At 33.2% G+C, this 21991-nt stretch overlaps 1 protein-coding gene across 3 annotated transcripts in view; it reads left to right on the top strand.

The window, feature by feature from the left end:
• The window catches only part of LOC114324565 (MAGUK p55 subfamily member 7), a 109402-nt gene that overhangs the window by 37924 nt on the left and 49487 nt on the right, over nucleotides 1–21991 (top strand). For 2 of the 3 annotated variants that reach the window (XM_028272430.2, XM_050657179.1), the window contains 2 exons: nucleotides 4240–4520; nucleotides 8317–8448. In XM_028272430.2, coding sequence (XP_028128231.1) covers nucleotides 4240–4520; nucleotides 8317–8448 — 413 coding nt within the window. Of the gene's footprint in view, nucleotides 1–4239; nucleotides 4521–8316; nucleotides 8449–16334; nucleotides 16365–21991 lie in introns of all 3 variants that reach the window. The other variant, XM_028272429.2, reaches the window with a different exon arrangement.

Raw genomic sequence — 21991 nt, 5'->3', positions numbered from 1 at the left:
TTGTTTATGGTTTGTGAAAAATTGTTTACACAATTGCATATGTTTAAAAATAACACTTTTATTTTCTAATAAGTTAAAATATATGAGCAAAGAAAGTTTTTGCTAAAAAAGTATTATTTCAAAGGACAGAGTATGTGTTTTTATTTTGCAATAAACAAATTTATTTATTTATTTCAAAATGTACTGAAAATTAAAATTTATCAATCATTATCAAAGGTCATTGGAATGCCCAATCAGAGCGAACGTATCCGCTGTCCTGCGCGTAGCACCAAGAATTTATGTTTATTTAAAAAATCCTGACGCCGTGATAGTTAACCGATTTTAATTTTGCAAATTGCAAATGAAAGGTACAGTGTTCTTTTATACGTAAAAAAAATTCAACTTGCTGTCTGCTTTATTTTCAGTGCTGCAACATTTTGAAAAAATGATTTTTTTTGCGAAAGCTGGTTGCAAAATTTATTTTGCACAACCTATTAAACCGATCTTAATAAAATTTACAGTATCGTTTTAACATCTCATAAAGTTTTTCTGGGTAAAATATGAAGGTCCTAAGTGTAGCATAAATGATTGAAAAACGTAAAATGCCAATACTTGTTTTTTTATGTTTTTTTTCGAAGTTATTGTTATTTTGCAACAAGGGTGACAATTTTTAAAATTTTCAGTTAATCCTATAGTGTAGGAAATTTAATTACGAAACTTTTATGTCGGTACAACTTTTCTCGAAAATGAATACTTTTAAAGTTATAATCAATAAACCAAGAAAAAAATCGAATTTTTCCTTAATTTTTTGACATTTTGATTATTTAAACAATGTTCCGGACCTTTTTGAGTGGGAGGATAACTCAAATATTATTATATGAGTTATTTTCAAGCAATTTCTGCAAAAAAATATGAGTCACCTCTCAACATCCAAATGTACTAATATTTTTGAAGATGCGCCCTGGTCTAGTACTCAATTTGCTTAAAACCTTATCAAATCGCTCTGGGGGTCCGACTTCTCTATACTGCTTCTTCTGTATAAAGCACTAATCAGATCCTAAACCAATTACGGTTAAATAGTTTATATATCTGCAACCAAAACCAAGACTGCCAATAAGCATCATCCACTATCACTTTTCGAAAATACATTTTCTGAAAATAACCTCGACCATTTCTCTAATAGACCTCGTACCGGAAAACATTATTACATATGAGTAAGATCAATTTTGAATAAATTTGACGTAACAATCCCAGACGTATTTCACTGTAATAGCCCGGGAGATAGTGTCAGACCGGGGCATTTTAGCATGGCTGTTGTTTTTATTTAGTTATGTATGTATTCCAAAGCTTATTAACAAATGATGTCAGCTGGCCCAAAACCGGGGCTTTTCGGCAAAAAAAGATAAAATATGAAAGTAGATGGGAAAATCCTACAACTTATATGTCAAATATTTATCTCCGTAACTTACATCCATAATAGTCTATAGTCCGTCCCACCTTGACTTTACAGTATTCGCGGTGTGCAAGTACTTGGAGGGGATACGCGAATAGCGGAGAAATCTTGCAACTTTCTTAAATAATTCATATTGTCAAATTGACGTATATTTCATACCTACTGTCATTGAAGAAGAAAAAGTATATGTTGCTCACAATATTAATATGATATGCAATTATTATATAAAAGTATATTTAATTAATTGTATTTTGTTTGCAGTACTGCATTTTAATAACTAATTTTATTTAGTACAATGCAATTGTTTACCTTTTAATAACATAACCTAAATCTTACTTTTTCTTCTAATAAGTTTTTTGGGCTACGGCCTTGACAATTATCCAGCAACCAGGACCAATATGATTGGCCAATATAATTAAAAGTGCGAAAAAAGTTGCCGAGCTATGAAACCAGGTGTCGCTTTTCCGAACTTGCACGGTCCCAATAGGGAACATAAGCAATGCAGTCCTTATGAGAGTTTTTAGCGCGGTGATGCCGATTTTATCAAAAAGAATTTGTAATCAAACATTAGAGAGATTAAATTAAAACTGTTTTAGAAAGACAATTTACAATTTTAGGATTCGTATGCGTTTAAGTTTATTTGAAATACTGTAGTTATTACGCATATGAATTATAAAATTGTAGATTGCCTTTCTAAAACAGTTTTAATTTAATCTCTCTAATGTTTGATTACAAAATATTTTTGATAATTTCGGCATCACCGCGCTAAAAACTCCCATAAGGACTACATTGCCTATATTCACTATACTGTTAAGTCAAGGTGGGACGGACTATAGTGGTCCTGGCTCCTGGCTTTTACCCAGGCGAGTCGGGTTCGATTCCCGGCGTCGGAAACCTTTTTTGTTTTTAAAATTGACATTTTGATTTGAAAAATAATTGTTGTATAAATAATAAAAACGTGGAATTATAAATACAATTATTTTTCAAATCAAAATGTGAAAGCTAGGAGCCAAGACCACCAGGCCATTATGGATATAAGTCACGGAGATAAATATTTGACATATTGGTTGTAGGGTTTTTCCATCTACTTTCATATTTTATCTTTTCTTGTCTAATAGCCCCGGTTTCGGTCCATCTGACACATCATCTGTTAATAAGCTTTGGAATACCTAACTAAATAAAAAACAGCCATGCTAAAATGCTCCGGTCAAATTTGACACTACCTCCCGGGTTATAACATCCGACTACGTGGTTAATAGGTATCCCTAATTGCAACACCTCTTTAATGAAGTTCTCCAAAAAATACACCAACACCTTACTAATAAAAAACATATGAGACCTACTAAACGAGAGAGTGACTACAGACTACCTTAACTGCATAAACATCTTCATCAATGCTTCTAAATCTAATGGTGGCGTTGGTTGTGCATTTGTCCAACATCTACTTTCCAATTTAAACTACCGCCTAGTTCAAGTGTTTTTACTGCTGAACTGTTTGCTCTCTACTCAGGGGCGTCATTTGATAGGGGGCAGGGGGGGCATTTGCCCCCCCCCTGACCTTGAAAATTACTGAAATTTACAAAAAATAGATCAATTTTGTATTATGTTTGCATATAAATGTATTGTATAATATATAATGCTTGCCCCCCCCCCTATCAAAATTCCAAATGACGCTCCTGCTACTGCGCCGTAAACATGAAAACCTCTCAAATATTTCAAAATCTGTTACTTACCAACTCACCCTCAGCTCACTTCTTGCAATGAAGCATTTGTATCCCAAACATCCTGTAGAGAAGCTAATAAAAACTGGACTACAAATTGTCCAAGAGAACAAAACAACTCCTAAATTTATATGGATCCCATCGCATATTGATATTATCGGAAATGAAGAGGCAGACAGAAGTGCTCGTGATGCAACAACAAGTGTGCGGAATCTGAATTACTGCCCGAGATTGTATCCAAAGATCTCAAAACGTTTTTGAAACAAAAAGTGATTGCTCAGTGGCAGCTCTAATGGTTTCTATCGCAATCTAAAACAAGATTGCTAAAACTTGATACACAACAGTGGAGAACTAGTGCTAGTACAAGGTTTATTCAAACGGTTATTAAAAACGTTTATGCCGTTTATATAAACGGCCCACACGTCGGCGCGGTAACGCGCCTACATGTAGGACACACTAACAGCTCATCCACATGAGAGCGGTTTGCCAACGTCGACGTCGCGGTTTACCTGAAAAACCCAAACGCCGCGGTTCAAGCTACCAAGGAACAAATGCAACCGCAACGTATCGTACACATGCAACCGCTCAACGGCTTGAAACCGCGATGGTTGTAAGTAGAGGAGAAATGGGACCGCCAGTCAAACGCTGCCATGTGTACGGTACAAAGTCGGCTAACAGCAGCGTCAACCGCTGGCAAACCGACCTCATATATACGAGCGCTAAGATCACACACACTCATTCCTACTTTTGGGTAGTGAACGCCCCTTGTGCGACCTGTGTACTACGCCTCTTAGAGTCATCCATTTGTTAATAATTAAGTGTCCAAAATACCAAAGAGAACGTTCAATAAATAATCTACCAAACGCTCTACCAACTCTATTAAAAAAATTTCAATAAAAAACTTATTAAATTACTTTTAGGGCCAATCAATATTTTTTACCAAATCTCAACTTATCGTTTAGCTTTGTTTACTGAGTAACGCCACTAATAACCTGTTGGTGGATGCGGCAACTTTGCTTTAATAAACAAAAAGTTTATGACAATTAAACCATAAAAGTTAATAGTATGATTATTATTTTATTTTAGCACTGACTCGCCTCCTCAACTCGCTTCAACACGCCAGCAACCTCCCTTCGACCGACGAGGAATTGGGATTTCTTAGCACTTTGTTACAATCGAAAGAACTTCATGCTTTAGTTAATGTTCATAACAAAATAATTAGCAATGGCGCTAGTGACAAGTTCTTTCCGATGCTATCAACATCGATGGACATCCTCACCGATGTTCTTGAAGAATTGGTCAGAAAGCCATACATGTCCGAAGACTGCAAAGAGTTGTTTTATTTATTACAGAAGCCTCATATACAGGTAAGTAATTTGTATGGTTACACTTAGAAAGTTAATTTTTTAAGTAAGTGCGTTCATAATACCTAGATCACTGAGAATCTTACAAGAGTACGCTATTAGTCCAGTCGTTAAGGCGAATTTAGACTTATTCACTTTACATGTACACTGCGGATGATAGATGAATATTGAAAGTGTAGATTGAAAAGGTCAGCAATTTACATTTTCACTGACGGAATTCATTTCACAGTCTTTTCAAAATGGCGAATAGTCCTGGTGTGGAGTTAATAAGTAAAGCATTACTAGAAGAATGTCGAAAATTAGAAAAAATCGGGGAGTTTGCCTCTTTCAACCACAATAAACGAAGAGTATTTATAAACATCAGCGCTTTCTGCTTCACTCTTTTCTGACTTCCCAATTTTTGCTAACTCAATAATAATAATAGCGAGTGTGGATAGTATTTATTATTTTTTTTGTCGCCTATATTTAATCCAGATTTAGTAGGGACCGGATTGTATTTTCACAAAAAATATTTATTTTATGGTAGTTCTCAGATTTATTATTCCACAGCCACTCATGATTACGATATATTTCTAGAAATATATGTTCATCTTTCCACTGAAAAGTCATTTTACGTAGGTATCAAAATATAAATTTATGACAAAAATACCAAAAAAAAACAAGTTTACACTTTACACTAGTGGTTCATTATGGAAGAATCATCCAACCATTTCATCAAAAGTAGGAACACCTTCTACTTTGTTCACTGTTTACTTTGGATGTGCATCTTGGATGAAATGTAGATAAAGAGTATGTTTATACCTTTCATTGCAGATGAATCATCCACAGTGTACATCTAAAGTGAATAGTCTAAATTCGCCTTTAGAGATCTGATCTCAGATCATTCATCAGACACGAACAAGCTGAATTTTGCTAAAAATGTAAATTTTGAAACCCCAAAAAAGATGCAAAAAGTTAATCACTCTTACCCCCAGGCTTTCCCTTAACCCTCCCTTGGTTAAGGGAAAAACGGAAATCATCGATTACCAAGAATCTGTACTTGTTTATTAGTACTTTTGCGGAATGGAACGTTTCATCGCCGCCGGTTCATCGCCACCGGTTCATCGCCGCCAGTTCATCGCCAGTCCATTTCATCGCCGTCCGTTTCATCGCCAGTTATTCAGCTGATTTTGTATTATGGGAGATGACACGACACGACGTTAAATTCAGTTCAAAACTTATGACAATTAAAAAGATAAAAAATATTTTTCTACGGCCGTGCTAAAAGAGCCACTTTCCTGCACGCATTTCGTTTCCGAAAGTTGCACTTTCCCGCACGGCGTGCGTGAAAGTAAATTTTCCCGCACAGCGTGCGGAATAGTAAAATACCTTGTAATATGGCATTATAATATAGTATAATACATGCAATAAACTAATATTTAGATTTTATTTACTAATTTATTTCAAATTTATCTTATTGTGTTCATGTTTTAATGAAATTAGCGCAATAATTCGATGAAATAAAATTATTTTGACATAATATTTAAAAGTCAGATCAGTAGACAATTACAGTGGTTTTGAATCGTTGTCATGGAAACCAATATCGTCGTTGTGGTAACCCATTATATTAAAAGTTTGGTTTTGACCAATTGACCAATTGAAAGAATTAATTTGTGTTCGACTGCTTGCCCGAACTCCGCTATCGCGTCGTTCGGGTCAACAGCAGTTTCGTGCGTGAAAGTATCACTTTCCGCACTAGTTAGGAAAATAACTATATTATATTAATTTACTGTTCTATTTCTACTTCCCCTAAATTTGATACTAAATAGTATTAAATTTGTGGTGTTAATAAATGGCCTTGTAGAAATATATATGTTCAAATTTATGTAGTGTCAGGTTAGGTCATTTCCTAGAATTCCTAATTAATATTAAAAATAAACAATAAATGTGACTGTAGAAAATTGGTCGGAAATTTGGAAATAAATCAGTTAGCGATTAATTAACTGGCGATGAATCGGCCGGAGATGAATCGGCCGGCGATGAACTGGCGGCGATGAACTGGCGGCGATGAACTAGCGGCGATGAAACGTCCTAGACCGGCACTTTTGTGTAGAATGACCAGTTCCAATTAATAACTTGAACAATGAACCAATAATAATAGTGAACCAATCAATACTTGGTCGCTGACGGAACGGTTTGGCCTCACATCAATCCTCAAAGACCTTATTCGGATGCTCTTTCTAGATCAATACTAAGTTGACCTTAAGTCAATGCCCAATGGCTCGGTGGAGTTCCCCCAGATCAGTACCGTAGTAGAACTCGGTTCTCTATCGTGGCGGACGTCGTTTTATATCCTTCCGGTACACTATCTCGAACGCGCATCGATTGGAAGTGGTAGGTAACGATGGAAGTGTGGCGTACAGAGCGATGGCAAGCTAGCAGCAAGAGCTTGCGATGCTATCGTTACAGCTTGAAAGCCAGAAAAGGTAACGAGTCGATAGGGACTGTTCCGAGGGCGAAAGATGCCATAGAAAAGGCAACGGATATAAAATGAAAGTTAGCAGGCACTAACGTCAGACAGAAGAACGATAGATGGAACAAACAAGTGCTGTACTGGAGACCCTGGGAATCAAAACGGTCCAAAGAAAGACGATGTAACGGGATTTAACTCAGTATTCACAAACTTTAAAAAAATCCTTTTTAACAAAGATTAATTAAACGATTTATATTTAATACGATATGTATTGTATTACAAGTATCTGTGGTACACGCATTTTGGTGACACAAAGAAATCTCGCCGATTCAGCAGAATCGTATTATATCATACTTGCAAAAGTGAATTGAAAGTGAAAATATAATCAAACACGCATATATAAAAATAGATATGGTCGGTTCGCTAAACTCAGACAGAACTGGATAGTGATTTTAGTAGGTCTTTTTTTTGTTTTTTGCGAATTTTGCCAAAATTGGCAAAATTACTAACTATTTAGTAATTATTAACTATTTAGTAATTATTTTTGTGCCAATTTTAGCAAATTGGTAAAATTACTTACTAAAATCACTAGCCAGTTGTGTCTGAGTTTAGCGAACCGACTATATACAAAATAACACGAGATCATTATTTATAATTAGTCGGTCAGATTACGGGGAGAGTTTCAACTAAGTTTGCTACCGTTTAGAACAGAATGTAGTCATTGTCGGCCTCAGCTGGGTACAATTCATGGTATTTAGCGAACAATAAAGTATTAATGGATGAACCAGCGTATCTTTGCTGAGCAACCCCTTGACTAGGGTAAAACACCCCAAAAACCACCATAACGACATATGAGGTGGGAAAATCATTTAAAGAGAATCGAATTTAAAATCGTAGTCAAATTTTAAATACTTTACATCATTTTATCAGGTTATACACATTTTAGGAAAACACTGATGATGATCGGTCCCGATTGAAAACTAGTTCTGTTTGTTTTATGATGTAGCCATGTATAGGAATTTTAACAAATATACCTTTTATAAAGGATTTCATGATTTTTTGTAATAAATGGTATACAGCCAACTACAGGAAATTTTTTCCTCGTGGATTATTTAAAGAGACGTACCGGTCCAAAAGGGATGAAAATCGTAATGGACAGAGAAAAATAGAAGTTAGAAGAAACGCATTTATACAAAACGGATATAAAAAGGGCTTTAGATAGAATTTAACATCAATTATTTATTGATTCAGAGATTTTTCTTGAAGATTTGTTAATATCACTATGTCAACCGTTACCGGAAACATACTTTAATGGTAATAGCTAATAATACTTTTTTAACATTTCAGGGTTTGCTCTACTCACACGACTCAGTAGCTCAAAAAGATTATTACCCTCATCTTCCGGAGATACCTCGAGACACTGAAGAAGATGAAGAAACTATTAAAATTGTTCAGTTAGTTAAGAGCAATGAACCATTGGTAAGTTATTTAATCAGTACATTATACATTAGAGTTAAAATGAAAATCTTTTTCAATTACTACCATATTAGTGTATTTGTGTGCAAAATTACATTCTAATCAATATTTAAAAACTGGTGGATATCGATTTTAATTACGTAGTTTAATAATTCAAGAAGATAATAGTTATGTATGTTCTTCAATATATAGAGTGAGAGGCAAAATTATGAAATAAATTAATTTCTTCGAGAATAGTCGACTTTAGAAACAAATTCCCAAACAGGTCGATTTTGATTTTGAAATTATGATTTTTTGGTATACAGGGTGGGGCATTAGTGCGAGGAAATCCAATTACTCGTTTGTCATAAGAGATTCGAAGTTATTTACATAAAAGTTGGGGCACAAATAGGATCATAATTTAAAAATATTTTCAAATATACAGGGTGACACAAGCTTATGTTTTTTTTAATGAAACGCCCTGTATATTTTTGTCAGACAACCGATGGACAAAACGTATTGTCGAGTGGAGGCCACGAGAAGAAGCACTACGGAGCAGAGGACGCCCACCAACCAGATGGGCCGACGATCTGAAGCATATTATCGGTAACTGGATTCAATCCGCACAATACATTGACAGATGAAAAGAGCTGAGGGAGACCTATGTCCAGCAGTAGACGCGTACGGGTTGATAATGATCACTATTGTTCAAAATTATTAATATAGACAAATGTTTAATTTTAGTATACATGGTTGGCCGAGACTTGGAATGAGTAGTTTCTGAGCTTTCTTAAATGGCACACCCTTTATTTTAGTATTCTAGTAAAATGATATTTTATAGTACTTTCATATTTCTCCCTATACCTATACCTTTCTCCCTATACCTTTAGTATGTGAGTTATTCGTGATTCTTTAAGCCAAACATTAATTGCAACAATAATTAGGTGAAATTTTATTAGGTGGCCGTGAAAATATTCAATCAAAAATCATTTTTCAAAAAAAATACATATTAATCTAGACTAATCGTTAATTTATTAATATTGGATAAGATATCAAAATACATACGTAGTTAAAATTGTTGGTGCGTAAAATATTAATAAAACCATACAATATTCTACCTATTAGTTGGCTATGACACTAAATTTGCCTAAACACTTGACATTATACTATTTTTATAGCTCCAGTTACTTTGTTTCCATTACTAATATGGATTTTTCTAATGAGGAACTGATTAATATGGTTTTTGTGCTAGAAAAGTAGGTAAAACAAAAAAAAATGTGCTACTAGTAGTGCGAGTTTATCATCAGCAATTACCTGATAGACGAGAACCAAGAAGAGAAACTTTTAAAAGTACACTAAAACGGCTTTAACAGATTAGACACTTAGCGCCGGACTCCACTTGCAATTTTGTAGTCGCGCGATTGTTTTGTCGCGAAGATTGAACACATTGTTTCAAATACAAGTCAATCCACGATTATTTAGTCGCAAATAGATTGACTTGTATTTGAAACAATGTCTTCAATTTTCGCGACAAAACAATCGCGCGACTACAAATCACAAGTGGAGTCCGGCGCTTAAACTGTGAGAACGGTCGTACTAATATGCAGATCCTCAGTGGTACTGAGGATTACATTTAATGCATTTAATTCATTTATAATAGCTTTTGATCGATCAGATTTCTCGTAATCTAAGTGTCCAGTTCGTTGAAACCGTTCTAGTAAACTTTCAAAAGTTTCTCTTCTTGGTTGTCGTAAGAAAGCAAATATATGGAACTATAAAAATAGTATAATGTCAAATGTTTAAGCAAATTTAGTGTCATAGCCAACTAGGTGGAATATTGTATGTTTTTATTAATATTTTAAGCACCAAAAATCTTAACCACGCTACGTAGGTATTTTGATACCTCATCCAATATTAATAAGTTAAGGATCAGTCTGGATTAATATGGAAACATTATTTTTGATTGAATATTTTCACGGTCACCTAATAAAATTTCACGTAATTTTTGTTGCAATTGATGTTTGGCTTAAAGAATCACAGATAATTCACAAATTAGGTATTCAATATCACATTCACTTAGGTGTAGTGTAGGGAATGCTTAAGAAATAAAAAAAAGTACCATAAAATATCATTTCGCTACAATACTAAAATACAGGGTGTTCTATTTAAGAAAACTCAGAAAATACTCATTCCAAGTTTCGACCAACCCTGTATACTAAAATTAAACATTTCGCTATATTAATAATTTTGAACAATAGTAGAACAATATTAAAAGTACTTTGAACATAAATAGAAATTTTGATGTCAAATCACTAAAATTCTACAGGGTGTGAAGGTTGCTACGAAATTAACAAAAAAACGTAATTATCTTTTAAACTACCTAGTATATTATTAAAAAACCCTATATTTTAAGAAAGAAGAAGATCATCGAGGAGAAGTCAAAAATGTAAAATTATAGAGGGTGTTCCATTAAAAAAAAACATAAGTTTGTGTCATCCTGTCAATACGGGTGGCCCTGTATATTTTAAAACATCTTTAGATTGTGGTCCTATCTGTGCCCCAACTTTTACTAAATAACTTTTTTACGTGTCTCTTATGACAAACGTGTAATTGAACTTCTTCGCACTAATGCGCCACCCTGTATATATCATACTAATGATATTCTCTATCTAGGCGAGATGACGTAATCGATGATTTGTTAAAGCTCGTGAGCAGATATTGAACATCAGACAGAATGCTCTGTTTTGTAAATTACACATAGGTTTTCGATTCAGTAAATATACGACAGAACGCAGAATAACCTGTCAATTCTGGAAGAGATTCATATAAAGTCAGGCTATTAAAAAAAGTAAACGAGTATATCTAAATTACTTTGGCCACATAGCCAGAAGAACTATTCGTAGTAGAAGGAAAGGTAGAAGGCAAGACCAAGAGGAATATCTTCAATACGATGGGCAGACCCAATGACGACTGTGGTGGAAAAATTTCACAGGATGGCAGCCAATGGAGACAGCAAGCTAACAACATTTAAACATTTAGAGTGTTACCAACTGTCACCACCCCATGCAAGGGCTCAAGGAATGAGGACTCGAAGGGGTTATGTGCCAGCTCATTTGAAAGCTTATTAAATTCTCTGTTCAGTGATAGAAACAGAGTGGTCATAAAATATTTAATTATAGAATTACATAAATTTACAAAAGAAGTAATTATTTATCAAAAAATACAAAAATTTATAAATGTCAATATTAGACACATACTTAAATAATGAAAACTAAAAAACTGTATCAAAATATATGGTTTATAAAAGTCTAGTTGGTTCGAGTCAAATTTAGATCAGTTGTTTACATTTTCTTCTGAGAACTTGTTTATTGCATGAAATAAATAAATCAATAATGACCACTGTCTTAGTTAGTAGATACAACTGTTCTTTTGGAAATTCGTTGTTTCATAAACTGGAAAATTATGATTAGGTACCAATAATTTTTGACATACTTTTCTTGAATTAGTATTTTATTATACTATAGTTGATTTTTTAACCAAGAGGAGTAAACTAAAAAGACAGATTCACACCCAAGAAAGTTACTAGAAAAGTCACCAAATTCATCTTCTTTTTTCGTTGATCTTATCAGCTTTCGATGATAATCCGTACATATTATATTATACTAACACATCGCTAAAGAGTTCTAAAAACAACTGCTTTTATATATTTTTAGACTAAAAATCTAAAAATTAAAGGAATAATGCAGAAAACACAAAAAATCGTCGATATACTAAATTAACCTATAAAATGACTGAAGGGCCAAAATTTCATAAATGTCATTAGTGTCAAAATTTAATAACAGTGGAGTAAACTTGCCTGCGGTTGGACCAATTAGAAACAAGCACTACGGCGCGGTAAATTTGAATCACTTCTCTTGGTTAAAAAACAAACAATAGTCTGGGCAGATTGTCGGAGAATAGGCCATTTTTGGGAAAAGTTATTTACCAGCAATTTTATTGCGGGAATCGAATCTTATGATTGTATATATTAATAATATAGGTATGCAAAGTCCGCAGATAGTGTGCTACTTTTTTTATAAACAAAATGGCGCCCGAAAATCGTGTTTTTTCAATTTTTGCTCTATAACTCCAAAAATTTGCGGTTTTCCAAATTTTCCAGGAAAATGCGGTTTCTTCCAACAACATCTTTAGTTTTCAACTAAAATTTTAGATAAGTAATTGTTTATCAATAATTAAATAACTTGGTAATATAAAAGCTGTTTTCGTAAAGATTACAATTCCAGAAGCCGATGGAAATTGAATGAACAGTTTAGCAACAATTGAATTGGTAATTAAAAATTTACGGTCGCTATAATAACCACAATAATTACGATACATAATAATAGCTATGATTTTTGTATAAAAAGACACTGTACCTATCTAATGTACTTTACAGAATTGAAATTGGACTATTTAAGCGGCCTCAGGAATATTTCAAAATTATAAACAATTTTTTGGCCTATAAACAAATAGAATATTTCGGGAAATATTAAATTAAATTAAATCATGATAACGGTATTAAAAAAAAAGCGGCAGGGCACTTCTTTTAAAAGAAAGAACGTTTAATTGTGATGACTGGTTCCTGAGATACAACCCGTCAAAGTTGACCGGCATTTACGGTAAAGATATAAACAATAGGATCATCATTTTTTTTCGGTCCTCTTTCTCCACACCAATTTTCATATCTTTAAAATACTCATAACATATATTATTATAATAAAAACTATCGATATTACGAGTGACAATTGACAAAAATAGCAAAATTCCAATCAAAAATTAAGTTGGAGAAAATGTAATTTTCAAAGTTCAAAATCGGTATACGTTAAAAAAATGCAGTTTCTCGGCTTCCCATGGAGCAGTTTTCTTCATTCTTTTTTTCTTCCCAAGTAACTTAAGTAGAGCCATCTAACTAACGCATTATTAAGTGTCAAACTTGCTTTTGTTTTGTTATAATAAACTAATTTATTTATTATAACAAACTTTTTTAATTTGTTTAAATAAAGATTGTTTAAATAATTATACAGCTTTCAAATGAGAATATTTTAGGTTTTTAACGTTAAAAGGTACACTTGTAGTAAGTTTATCTAAAAAAAAGTCTACAACTGGAAAAATATGCAGTTTCCTTTTCTTGTAAATAAATTAATCTATTATAACAAAACAAAAGCAAGTTTGACACTTAATAATGCATTAGTTAGATGGCTCTACTCGAGTTACTTTGGACCAAAAAAAGAATGAAGAAAATTGCTCCATGGGAAGCCGAGAAAATGCATTTTTTTAACGTATACCGATTTTGAACTTTGAGATTACATTTTCTCCAACCTAATTTTTGATTGGAATTTTGCTATTTTTGGCAATTTTCACTCGTAAGATCGATAGTTTTTATTATAATAATTTATGTTATGAGTATTTTAAAGATATTAAAATTGGTGTGGAGAAAGAGGTCCGAAATAAAAAGGTGATGGTTTAAAAATGATGATCCTATTGTTTATATCTTCGCCGTAAATGCCGGTCAACTTTGACGGGTTGTATCTCAGGAATCACTTATCACGATTAAACGTTATTTCTATTAAAAGAAGCGCCCTGCCACTTGTTTTGGAATACCGTTATCATGATTTAATTTAATTTAATATTTCCCGAGATATGCTATTTGTTTATAAGCCAAAAAATTGTTTATAATTTTAAAATATTGCTGAGGAGATTACTTATCTAAAATTATAGTTGAAAATTAAATATTTTGTTGGAAAAATCCGCATTTTCCGGGGAAAATTTTCGTCGTAGTAAGTCGGGAAAATTACGTCTCTATGCAGAATTTAATTGTGGTGAATTTTTATTTGAGTGTTTTTGGTGTAAAGTTGAAATCTTTGAAGTTATAGAGCAAAAATTGAAAAAAACACGATTTTCGGGCGCCATTTTGTTTATATTTATTTTATTTAGCGTATGGCACCTGACACATTTACATTTACATATATTTTGTATAAGACAATACATAGGTTCACAAACGTACATTTAACTTACATTTACATAGTCTATCGACTCTGGAGTCGCCATCAGGAAATCCTCTGACCTGCCATGATATGATCTTGTGGGACACTGTTCTGTGATGTGATAGATGGTTTATAGTTGTCCACAGTCACAGAGTGGGGATGGTCGTTTATCCCATTTGTGCATCATGTAACCACATCTGCCGTGTTGGGTTCTGATGCGGTTCAGCATAGACCATGTGTTGCGTGGTAAGTCAAAGCCTGGTGGTTTTTGTGTGATGCAGGGTAAGTTGCTATTTTGTTGTTCCATCCATGCTCGAGTCCATGTTGTCGTTAAATTGATCTCATTTTCCACAGCCATCTTTGCTGTTTTTATTGGTGGTCGTCTGGAGCGTAGACGGTTACCGTTGGCGGCATCTATATCTTGATGGATTGGCAGGTTTTCATTATCTACTATCTTTCTGTACTCACTAGTGAGTGCGTGTATGCGTCGTAGTTTGGGTGGTGGAATGTGGCTCAGTACTGGGAGCCATTGTGTAGGGGTGGATTTGATAACTCCAGCAATAATTCTCATTGTATTATTCAATTGGGCATCTACTTTGTGTATATGTGGGCTGTTAAGCCATGCTGAAGAGCAGTATTCCGCAGTTACGAAGACTAGGCCCAGGGCAGATGATCGCAAGGTGGAAGCCGATGCTCCCCATGTTGTACCGCACAGCTTCTGGATGATGTTGTTTCTGGATTTAAGTTTTTCCGCTGTTTTTGTCAGATGTTCCTTGAATGATAGGGTTCTGTCAAGAGTCACCCCAAGGTACTTTGGTGTTTTATTGTAGGCGAGTGTGATGTTTTCGAACTGAATATTGAGTATTCTTCCTGCAAACGTGTTATTTAGGTGGAAACTGGAAAGCTCTGTTTTCGTAGCGTTTGGTTGGAGCCTCCATTTACGGAAATATTTTCCCACTATGTGTAAGTCCGCCGTGAGGATTTCTTCTGTTTCTTCAAATAACTTACACCTTGTTGCAAGGACCCAGTCATCGGCGTAACCAAACTTCCTTGATCTGGTTTCTGGTATATCAGAGATGTATAGGCTAAAGAGAAGAGAAGCCAGGACAGACCCCTGTGGCAGTCCATTCTTCAGTTTCCTTGGGGTGCTGATGTCTGATCCCATGACCACTTGCATCGTTCGATCGACTAGCATGCTGTTGATTATTCGAGCGGTGGATTTACAGGGGATTGTACGGAGGAGCTTGTATATTGTAGATTTTGTTTATGTGTATTGTAGATTTTGTTTATAAAAAAAGTAGCACACTATTTGCAGACTTTGCATACCTATATTATTAATATATACAATCATAAGATTCGATTCCAGCAACAAAATTGCTAGTAAATAACTTTTCCCTGTATTTTGCTAATTAGCCCAGAGTATACGTGTGTACAAACAGTAACTTAACTTGATTCCGGATTTACAAAAAAAGTTTTGAATAAATCAAGGTATCTTTATAAGTAACTTAAAAATATACCGGGTGCGTCATTACTCTAAAATAACAAAATGAATTTTTTTAAATGGTTATGTATTTTTTTTTCAATAATTCCAACTTTATTGTTTTCAAAGACTTTATTATAAAACTATAAAAAATTACCTGTAGCAAAAATACTAGTAGGTACTTTTTACGGAATATATCTGAATCCTATCAAATTTAGCACAATGTATTGTAGGTAAACATCTACAATATTTTTATTAGACGAAATTGAATGTTATAAATCAATTTATTTAACTGAATGAACTAGGTCTCTTGAATATACAAAAAATAAACTATAACAAATATGGTTTATAATAAATTAAATATATTAAAATCTTTCAAAATTTTCTTTGTTTTTTTTTTTGCAAAGGCTGGGGCACAAAGTGCTGAACCTGTTGTTGTAAGTATCACTACATAACATTCTTCCTTTTCCCTTCTATGCACTGATTTACCTGCACTTTCTTTTTAGCCCCTTATGGCGTCCCTTTGCTAATAAATTATGTTACAATAGTGTTTATTATATCTATATTTATATAAAATAAGACATACTACAATAATGGATTTCAGTAAAGGAAAAATAAATAAAAATTAAAAGTAGGTCACGCGATCCTTCCCTTGTATCGAACAGATGACTGGGCTGTAGATCAGTACTGACACAGTACCTATCAATTTTTAACAAATAATCAGATAATAGTAAACCTGCATAACGTTTTAAATTCGAAAAAAAATGCTATAAATCATAACAGAACATAAAACTATATCAAAGAAAAAAAGTTGTTTTTGTCTTTCATTTAGCCCCTAAAGACGACTAAAATCGAGAGAAAATTCAAATTATAACAGCCAGCCCAAAACGCGCCCTCATTGGTCGTGACGGCATATTATAATGTTGGAAGTCCGCGCCATTAATTCATTACGTTTGATATTCGTTTACTTGTTGTAATCATTGTATGGTGTATATCAGTTTTAAAAATCTTTAGATAGTTGCTGTGAACTATATCTATATTTCATAAAATTTTAGTGTTTTTGTTAAGACAATTTTTAAAAAATGACCGAAGTGGGTTTTTCTAAGGGGCAGTGTGATAACTTAACCATTATGAACATACATCTTCATTATAATGATTAGTTTATTTTAATTTTATAGTAAGATTATTAACATATAATTAACAGTTCCAGAAAAATATTGCATAGGTAAATATCCTTCAATCTATAATGTACAGCTGGTTCCTAAAAAAACTGATACGACTCTTAGTAAGATTTGATCATTTTGAGCAGTGTATGATTGATCTGACATTATATTATATTTATTATGACAGACAAATAAACAATTAAACAGTCAATTTTTGAGGTTGAAGTTATCTGACACATTTTAAGATTTGGCAGTGACAGTGACAGTATGTAAATAATAAGTATTTATCCTTCAAAATATAATATATTAAATATAATTAAACTCATATTCATGATATCACACCTCATAAAAAGCTTTTTACAAGAACATAGTCAGCGATTTTGATATGGCTTAGAGCCAGACTACATCAAGATCGCCTATAAATCGTGCTGGTAATTGCCTTGCAGCGAGACCAAAAACAAAAAGAAGAAGAAGAAGAAAGTACACTGCTCAATTTTCTACAAAATACGCTTAAGAGTCGCATCAGTTTTTTTTGAACCAGCTGTACATCTACCAAAATATACCAAAAGTTATATGTTCTTTTTGTTCATAATACACTTGTTTATTACAGTTTATTACTTGTAACAGTTTATTAAAAAAAACTATTAAACCAGACAACAGACATTAAATACAGTTAAGTCCGGGAATCTTTACCCGTGCGTCATCATTTGAAGCATACGAAATAAGTAGATGATAAGGATAAGTCGGAAATTGAAATTTACTAAACGCAACAGCAAGTGACAGTAAGTGACTTGCTGTTGCGTTTAGTAAATTTCAATTTCCGACTTATCATCGACTTATTTCGTATGCTTTAAATGATGACGCACGGGTAAAGATTCCCGGACTCAACTGTAGCTACATTAAAGTTATTTTCACATACAGGAAGACCTTGAAAATGAACTAAAATGTCTTTAATGTCCTTTCAACATGCATTCAACTATTTTATTAAACGCCATTTCTTACCGACTGTATATCTAATAATTATTCAATTGGAGGTTTTAATGGTTGTACTTTAACACAATGGTACTAAACAACACTTATAGTATTTACTTTTATTTTCCATAATAAACACACACATAATTCAATACTATTCTTTTTCTCATGATCATCTTTCAGTGCGTCACAGTTTTTCGATTTCTCTCTAACGCATTAAATTGTATGTGACAGAAAAAAAGGCACGTCTGGGAATACTTCGGTAATTATTCTAGTTCGGTGATTATTCTAGTTGTCGATAGATGGCGCCATAATCAAAAAAGAATTATTTATTAAATAAAATAATAATATTATCAATATAATCTGTACAATTTATAAGACTATACAAATGAAAGAAAATACCATTTTATAAATGCAATAGACACAATTGATTTGGTTTTATTCCAAATTGAAAATAAAATTTGACAACTGTCAGATTTAACTAAAATGTCACGTTAGAATAAATGTCATAAATGTGTATTATCACGGACTTACCTTTTTTTCTATAATTTGTGACGCACTGAAAAATGTTCATGAAAAGGAGAATATCTCTTCAAACACCGTATTAAACTCCAGTGTAAACAAGATGGTATATAATTTTATAAGACAGGAGAAATGTCATTACAAAATAGTATGATATGACGTCACAAGAGTTCGCGCGCTTATTCGATCGTTTGAAATGATTTAAATACACAGAAGATTTCAAGTTTGTACTTCTAAGTTATTATGAGGTTTTGGGGCGTGAAATTTTGGAAATCTAATTTTTAAACGAAACTGAACAATATTATGTATGCAATAAAACAAAAATGTACAAGTTCTCTATTGCTATATTACCAAAATCTAGTATATAACGAAAATTAATGCCACAAATTACAATATTTCACAACAAAAATAAAACACTGGTTATTACACGAGATTTTTGCTCAGATTTAGAGCCGGGCTTAACTCATTTTTCCAATTAATTATGTGAATAAGAACTGGAGAGGAAAATGAGTAAAGTGTGTTTTATGGATTAGTGTTTAATTAAATCCATTATTGTCTTATGTGTTATCAAATTTTAGACAAGTTGGTAAAATTTTAAAATCTATGTATTCTTTACCAATAAAAGTATCAAATATAATTTAAAATATTAGTTATTTTGCTTCTGTTGATTACTACCAGCAACATAGAAATCGTAGAGTAGGAAGCTAGTAGGTTATTCATAGTTATTAAAAAAATCTACCCTCTAAAATTCTCCATTTGTTGGTAAAGTGAAGATTTATCTGTGCGACAGTACCTACTTCATAACACGTCCATTCCTTCATCGGTTCTCTCCAGTCCTTCAGTTTTTTTTTCAACTACTCTTCAGTTATGTGATAATATTTACCTATATTCAGTGTCCATGTGTCTATACAGAATGGCCGAACGAAAACGAACAAGAGACATTATTAGAAACTGCGACAATATTATTGAAAAACCAAGCAACACCTCTATTTTTGATTAAGGGGGACACATTTTTTCGGCATTTTCTATTATTTTGCTTTACTAATCCAAAATCATTAACATTAGTTATGCGGATATCACTGTCATCTTAGCCGAAAATATTGAACATCTTCGGAGACTGGTGAACAGAATATCGGTGTGTAGCCAAGAATACGGTCTAACAATAAACATCAAGAAGACAAAATTTATGAGAATATCTAAAACTCAAAGAAATAATGAAAATCTCCTCATAAACGGAACCAATGTCGAACGAGTAGACCAATATGCATATATTGGAACAATGATCAACTCTACACAGAATACGTCACAAAAAAGAGATCATGAGAAAGGTGAATCAAGAAATGGAAGTCTTAAATATAATCAAAATCAGAAAATTGGAATATCTCAGACATACACACACCCAAACTTATATGGAATCATCTGATATTTCTCACCATTTCGTGAGAATTTAAAAAACGAAGTCAAACAGTATTTATTTTAAAGCAATTTGATAACAAATACATAACAATTAAATAAAACAATAAAGTATTTAACAAACAAATTGAAAGTAGTTGTTTTAAAGTCGATAGCATACAAAACTTCAATGTAAAACGAATAATGTTTCAATTGATTTTATTGTGGTAGCCAGTGTTATCACCTCTAGTCCTTATGCAAGCTTCAGTTTGCGTGGGCACGCTTCTAATTAAATTATCAACATTTTGTTGTGGTAAGTTGCTCCATCCTTTAAGAGCAGCTTGTACTAGCCGTGCGGTGTTTTTTTGGATTATCCCGGCGAGCTCTAATTTTTCTTTTAAGCATATCCCACAAATACTCTATAGGATTAAGCTCGGGTGAGCAAGCAGGCCACTCCAAACAAGAGATACCTTCTGCTTCAATGATGTATGTAGTCACTGTAGTGGTATGTAGAGGTCCATTATCATGCAATAAAATTAAATTTTATCCTGTTTCACCTCTCCAGAGCCTGACTACAGGTTATCAACATACCTGTGAGCAGTTAAAGTTGATTGGATGAAAATTAAAGGAGTTCTTTTACGGATCACAATTCCTCTCCAGAACATTACACTTTCATTTGTATATTTGTGAACAGATCTCACAGTTTTCGTTCTTGTTTGTCTTCCTCGACCTCTAAGTACACGATTTCGTGGATCATTTGATTTTACACAAATCCTGACTTTTTTTGAAAATAGCACATTTTGTCAATTCCCAATGTTCCAGTTTTGGGGATGAAGACACCAATTTAGTCGATCAATCTTGTGCTGCCTGGATAACTCGAGAACCCATAACTGTCTCCTGCCGTATACTTCTTGGTACGAACTCTCCTTCTTATCGTTTCAACTGAAACCGTTACACCTGTAGCTTCCAAAAGCTGCCTTTGGAGCTGCAGGTGAGAAATGGTTGGGTGTCTTCCCGCTGACTGGACAATTAAACGATCGTGGAGAGCAGTTATTACTTTTGGCGACTTTTCCTTGCTTTATTTTTGAGCTTTCCTAGTTCCTGTTACCTAGCATAGGTTTTGGACAGAACGCCCTGTATTACGCCTAGCTCTACAGCTATGTCCCTCTGAGAACATTACTTTCTCCACAAGACCAATAATCTTTCCTCGTTGTAAGTTCTATAACCACACATGAGGCATATATTCGTTTTTGGACGCAAAAGTTAGTTTATTTATTTTCGTTAGAATAGAATAGAATAGAATAGAAATATGCTTTATTGTCATTGAAAATTTTTACAATTTTATGGACAAAGCTTACATACAGTCAAAAGAAAAACATAATATAAATAACAAATAACAACTACAATTTATTAAAATTAGATAAATCGTCAATAATGTACAGTATAAGATATAAAAGCCAAGACAAAAACAATTTATTGCAAAATATATATAAATTGCAAATTGAACATACAACAAATAAAATAAAATAGGTACAACATAAGGAACTGACAAGTTTATGCTACTGCGCATGGAACCCAATTTTCTTAGTTATTCATTAAAAAATTCTTCTATTGAATAATATGGTCTTTTGGATAGATAGGCTTTTGTCATTTTTCGGAACTTAGGGAAAGATGTTGCAGATTTAAGTTGTAACGGAAGATGATTGTACAGTTTCTTTGCGGAATATAATATAGATTTCTTTACTAACTCAGTGGATGGAATCGGTAAATAAATATCAAAGATTGAATTTCTGGTGGAGTAAAGATGATTGGGCCTTGATGGAAAGACATGAAGGTGTTTACGAATTAAACAAACCGTTTCTAGAATATATAAAGATGGAAGTGTTAAAATTTCGTGATCTCTGAAGTAACTTCTGCAATGTGTAGATCTTCTGAGGCCAAACAAATATCTTATTGCTCTTTTTTGCAATCTAAAAACGACATCAAATTGAGCAGCTGTACTAGAACCCCAAAAA

The sequence above is a fragment of the Diabrotica virgifera genome, chromosome 7, assembly GCF_917563875.1.
Source record: "Diabrotica virgifera virgifera chromosome 7, PGI_DIABVI_V3a".
Lineage (NCBI taxonomy): Eukaryota > Metazoa > Arthropoda > Insecta > Coleoptera > Chrysomelidae > Diabrotica > Diabrotica virgifera.
This window is presented reverse-complemented; position numbering and strand designations above follow the sequence as displayed.